The sequence below is a fragment of the Garra rufa genome, chromosome 17 (genome assembly GCF_049309525.1).
Source record: "Garra rufa chromosome 17, GarRuf1.0, whole genome shotgun sequence".
In the NCBI taxonomy this organism is placed as follows: Eukaryota; Metazoa; Chordata; class Actinopteri; order Cypriniformes; family Cyprinidae; genus Garra; species Garra rufa.
The window spans coordinates 35,250,948-35,257,064 of record NC_133377.1 but is presented as its reverse complement, the minus strand read 5'-3'; the positions used below and the strand labels follow the sequence as shown (position 1 = coordinate 35,257,064).

Here is a 6,117-nt window from a genome sequence, read left to right as displayed (position 1 = left end):
TGAAATAATCATCGTTTAATTGGATTTTATCAGATGGCTGGATGTCTTTGTATAAAATCATCAGTATTCAATAATCATAAAGGACAGTCCAAAAATGTAAAACTGCTTAAAATGTACTCACCCTCAATCCATCCAAGATGTAGATGAGTTGGTTCATAGGAATAGATATGGAGAAATTTAGCATTACATCTTGTAAATAGAAAAGTTGTGTTTATAAGAAATAAATACATCAAAAAGATGTTTTCAAACCATTGCTTCCAAATGAGTCCTCTATCCATAATATCGCTTGCTTCAGCGAAAAGTCATCTTGTCTGAATCAGGAGAGAAATATAAACAGATCAAGCAGCATTCAAAACCAAAAACAGTCTAAAACAGTTGAAAACAATGATTCAACGGAGGAATGGTTATTATTTTAGCTGGAAGCAACGGTTTAAAGTTAAAACACCCTAATGATGGATTTTGTGTTTTACAAACATTCACAAGACTTTAATTGATGGACTGTAGTGATGTTTGGATGGCTTAAGGGTCAGCAAACTTTCATTCTTGTGTGAGCTACGCCTATTGTGTTTGTTTACTTTGTGTTTTTGTCTAGAACTTAATGGAGGCTGTCCAAAAGTGTCTTTTATTGCAGTGTTCTGTCTTTATCTGATTATAGATCAGCTTTGGTATCTGAACATTTTTATGGCATGAAATGACAATCTTTGTTCTCCACAGAAGAAAAATATACAATTATGGAGCAAACACAATGCAAGCAGGATTATGCAATGAAAAGCACAGCACAGGTCAAGCAAACCGCTGCGCTGGATGATCTCAGACGATGTTGAACTCGCAAACTGAAGCTCTCTCTTCGCGACAGCTGTCATCCAGCCATTTCCCACCGGAGGCGCCGGAGAGTACGGCGCAGTTCTCCGCACTGCCGCCGTCGGGCTGCGGAAGCTTCCAGTTCTTGTAGCGAATGTTTGCGCCCGACTGTTCCTTCCACACACCCTCCGTCTGCATGTCATTGATGCCCAGCCAGATTTCAGCGTCCGGTCCGATGCTCTGGCGCACATAATCGTAGAGTTGCGTGTTTTCGTCAGAAGACAGTGGAGTGCTGAGGATTCCTCCCTTGGCGATGCAGTCTTCATTGGCCATGTGGTAGCGCTTCTTCACCGTGTCCACCAGAAAACACTTACCAGGGATCTTAGTGCCTCTCAGACAGACTAGTGGAGAATAAAGACACGTTTTTAAATGCCTCATACAATGTACAAAAGCATATGTGTTGTTCTTTTAAAATAAAAAAGTGTAATGTGTTCCAAGCAGGGTTATTTTAGAATGATTAATATCAACCTTTTTCTTCCCGTAAGAGTGGGAGTGGCCATTTGTAAATTTTATGGGTCTGGTTTCTGGTCTCATCCACGTCTGGCTGTTTTTAGCTGTACAAAACAGCTTGTTTTGCTGCTTGATATTGCAAATTGCTGTGTCTTACCATATTATTTTAATGTATTATCTTAATTATGAGTACACTGGTTTGTAGTGCAAACAGTTTTACCATTTAGTGCATGTTGTTATTTTTCTCCTTATTTCCCTATAGCAGGTAATGAACCGGAAGTCTCACCCATGGGCTTACTTTCGCGTTAAAGGATGTGGATACTAATATAGCTTTCATTAATATTTTGAATTATTTTTATTTTTACCATTTTATAAAAATAAAACAAATTTAAAATGTATTTTAAATTCATTTTTTAAAATATCTATAGAGTTTTAGTTTTAGTAATTTTAGTCAATTAAACTAAATGAAGTCTTAGCATCAAATTTTAAAAGTGTTTTTACTAAATTGTTAGTCAAAACATTTTGTGAAACTGGAAATAAACCTTAAATAATTAGCTCATAAACTGAACATATGTGACCCTGGACCACGAAACCATTCATAAGGGTCAATTTCTTGAAATAGAGATTTATGCATAATCTGAAACCTGAATAAATAAAATTTCCATTTATGTATGTTTGTTAGGATAGGACCATATTTGGCCGAGATACAACTATTTGAAAATCTAAAACCTGAGGGTGCAAAAAAATCTAAATATAGAGGAAATCACCTGTAAGGTTGTTAAAATTAAGTTCTTAGAAATGCATTTTACAAATCTAAAATTAGGTTTTGATATATTTACGCTAGGAAATTTACGAAATATCTTTATGGAACATGATCTTTACTTAATATCTTAATGATTTTTGGCATAAAAGAAAAATCCATAAGTTTGACCCATACAATGTATTGGCCATTGCTACAAATATACCTATGCGACTTATAACTGGTTGGTGGTCCAGGGTCACATATTTACATATCAACACCTGCAACTTGCTCTGCCCTAAAACATGAAGTACATTTACATATTACAATAGCAAAATAGCTTATTTAATTGTAAGAAAGACAGAAAGCAGGAGGAAAATGATCATCAAAAACTTAATTATGATTGTTTTTAGCACAAGAAATATTGATTAACCTTTCAGGTGAATTTAAGGAAAATTTCTATATAAAATAATTCAAAAGTGAAGAACTTGGGAGTGATGTTTGGCCTGTGTTTGGTTAGTCTACTTTTAGAATATTACAGTCGTATGGTCTTTTAAAATGTTACACATATTTGTCTCAAAATTTCCTCACACATCAAACACTGGAGAACATCTGATTCAATGTTCTCCAGGGAAAACACAAGCTGCAAAAATCATCAAAAGCGACACGTGGAGGCCATGTGTCTTATGTAAGTGGAGAAACTCTAATCCAAACAATACGCCAGTCTACAGAGCAACATTTCGTATTTTTGAGGGACAGACGGAATCTCTTTTTTCGTTATAATTTTTTGATTCAAATAAACTAGGTTATTATAAATATAGTGTAGATTCTTCACTAATGCTGAGCATGTCGGACAACTCATACAGATGAACGTGGAAACTTTCTGAAGTTCTCACCAGTCTGCAGGGCCTGCTGCTCCTTCAGAAGATTCAGTTCTGTCACAATGTCATTGATCTGCTGTTGCAAGTCCTCCAAAGCAGCAGTGGCTCGAGTATCTGAGTCTTACAGGTAGAGAATAGATCTTAGGATGAAAAATCAAATAACTATTTCATCCCAAACCTGTGCATGAAGTAAATGAACCCCTTGAATCAGACCATTAAAATTACTATTGAGAACATAATTTAGAATGTGAGTCACAAAAAATAAATAAAATGTCAAATGCATGGATGCTTTACAATAATTAAATTCATTTGTTTTCTTAATGCAATACATCTGTGAAAATAGGGCACAATGTACTGTATTAACATTAAGGAATTTACAAATATGAATACATTCATTGCCTTGTGTTTTTGAACAGTAAGTTTTTAATATGTTATCAAAAAAGTCTCTTCTGCTAACCAGGCCTGCATTTATTTGATACAAAGTACAGCAAAAACAGTAAAATTGTGAAATATTTTTACTATTTAAAATGACTGTTTTCTATTTGAATATATATTTTAAAATGTAATTTATTCCTGTGATTTCAAAGCTGAATTTTTAGCATCATTACTCCAGTCACATGGACCTTCTCAAAAATCATTTATTATTATGTTGAAAACAGTGGAGTAGAATTCTTTTTCAGTTTTCTTTGATTAATAGAACGTTAAGAAGAACAGCATTTATCTGAAACAGAAATCTTTTGTAAATCTTTATCATCACTTCTGATCATTTTAAAGCATCCTTGCTCAATAAAAGTATTGATTTCTATCATTTCAAAGCTTTTTATTTCAGATGAATGCTGATCTTTGGATCTTTCTATTCATCAAAAAATCCTGAAAAGAAATTTACTCAGCTGTAAATATTGATAATAATAATAATAATAATAATAATAATAATAAATGTTTCTTGAACAGCAAATCAGCATATTAGAATGATTTCTGAAGGATCATGTGACACTGAAGACTGGAGTAATGATGTTGAAAATGTAGCTTTGATCACAGGAAAGAAATACATTTTAAAACACATTTAAATGGAAAACAGTTATTTCAATTAGTAAAAATATTTCAGAATTTTACTGTTTTTGCTGTACTTTGGATCAAATAAATGCAGGCTTGGTGAGCAGAAGATACTTCTTTAAAAAAACATTAAAAATCTTACTTTTCAAAAACTTTTGACTGGCAGTGTATTATAATGAAACTATTGATCATTTAATTGTATTTTAATTTATTTTGAAAATGAGTTATTTTAAAAAAACACGTATTTAACATATAAATACTTACTGAGTAGGATATTGAGTTTACTTTCTTCAAACAGAAACTTTTAAAGAAAAATATGCTTTCTCAGCCTCTAAAATCCACACAAAGCAGCTTTCAACTTAAATAACTGATGAAGACAAAAATGAGCAGAAATCATCCCGTCTCACCTTTTTTACCGTTGGGTTTCTTTTTGGAAGTGTTCTGCTGGTGTGAGGTGTGCGTGAGGAGCAGCAGGACTCCCAGCAGAAGACAGCCGTCTCTGAGTCTCATGGCTAAGTCTGGAGAAATGAGGACAGATCTCTGCTTCTCAGCTCAGCTCACAGAGGAAAAACTGCTGTAATAAGAAGCTGCTGCATTTGTTCTTCATCCTGAGCAGAGAGGAGGAGTGACGTCCTCATACACCTCTCTCTCTCTCTCACACACACACACACACACACACACACACACACACACACACACACACACACACACACACACACACACACACACACACACACACACACACAGCTGCCTCAACAATCCTCAAGCTTAAAGCTCAGGGCTAGAAGTGTTACATAAAATACAGATGTGTGCTGGTTTTATGCAGAATATATTTGTGAATTCTAAACTCCAAACTGTAAAAATGTGCACACAATCAAATACATTAAGACAAGAGTCTACTACTGTATATGATAAAAGCATAATTTAACCAAAAAGTTATATCATTTCAAAATAATAAAAAAAAAAAATCAACAGTAGAGTAATTTCTAATGGCATAAATATGGGCAGTTTTTAAGTGTGACAACTAGCCCCGGTTTCTTTTCCCCTCATTTAAAGCAATAGTTCACCCCAAAATGGATCATCTTCATGTCGTTTCAAACTTGCACGACAGACGTTCTTCTGTGGAACATAGAAGAACATTAAGTAAGGGATGCTGGTAACCAAAAAGTTTCAGTTTCCATCTATTATAAGTCATTGGGAAGCTTGCACCATCATTCTTTAAAATCCTCTTTTGTACTAATTTTTGGGGGACTATCATTCATTTTGAAAAGGCTCCTATGAGTTATATTGCAGATTATAAACCTGGATTCATATTTAGAATGAATTTACTAACTCAGAATAGCAGGTTCTCAAATGGCTCAATACATTGTGAGAGTCCTGGAGCACTTAAGGTCTCCTCAGGACACATTTTCCATCTTGCATTCTTCTCATGAATGATATTGTTATCTGTGCAGTGATAGCTGCTGTTTGTTTTGGATTTACCGTGCCACAGGAAGAAGCAAAGTCATTATGAGATGGAATAAATCCAGGCTCACAGCAGCTGGATCTTCTTCAGACGACACGTGGCAGACAAAACGTCCTGCTGGACACTGGTGTGAGCTCAACACCACCACAGGAAAAAATGACAACTACAGCACCTGTGAACTTACACAAGTCTATGAATAATTACAGAAATGTATCTAATATTTCCAAATAAATCAAATATCCTTTCTAGGACTAAATGAAATATAAAAATCACCAACACACAACAACTTCTTTAAAGGAACAGTTCACCCATAAATGAAAATTTGCTTGAAATTTGCACACCCTCAGACCGTCACAACAGATTCGGAGAAATTAAGTCCAAACAGCTGATGAAAACCACAACAATCAAACTGTTTGTAAAATGAATGCTCTATTTATAAAATTGCTTTCTCCAGTGAAAAGTCACCTTATCTGAATCAGAAGACAAATATGCAGATTTTGTTTACAAGCAAAACAGTTGATGTTGGTGGATTTTGATGTGAGATGACAACAGAGAATAGACTTTTTCTCTTGAGAAAGAAATATTACAGATTACGGACTATTTGTATTTTAGCTGGTAGCAACAGGTCTTATTTAAAACGCCTTAACAATGAATTTATTTATTACTAA

General features: G+C 34.4%; 1 protein-coding gene across 1 annotated transcript; it reads right to left on the bottom strand.

The window, feature by feature from the left end:
• clec3bb (C-type lectin domain family 3, member Bb) lies at positions 1-4,570 on the bottom strand. The gene is made up of 3 exons (XM_073822361.1): positions 4,392-4,570; positions 2,947-3,051; positions 1-1,202 (listed from the first exon to the last, which is right to left on the bottom strand). Exons 1-3 carry the CDS (start codon positions 4,492-4,494, stop codon positions 811-813), a joined length of 600 nt encoding a protein of 199 aa, XP_073678462.1. The 5' UTR covers positions 4,495-4,570; the 3' UTR covers positions 1-810.
• Between the last annotated feature and the right edge of the window lie 1,547 nt (positions 4,571-6,117).

Coding starts and splice junctions, on each gene's coding strand:
- clec3bb (XM_073822361.1), bottom strand. CDS start 4,494: ATGAGACTCAGAGACGGCTGTCTTCTGCTGGGAGTCCTGCTGCTCCTC. Junction 3,052..4,391: donor GAAACCCAACGGTAAAAAAG/GTGAGACGGGAT, acceptor TCTACCTGTAAG/ACTCAGATACTCGAGCCACT. Junction 1,203..2,946: donor GCAGCAGGCCCTGCAGACTG/GTGAGAACTTCA, acceptor ATTCTCCACTAG/TCTGTCTGAGAGGCACTAAG.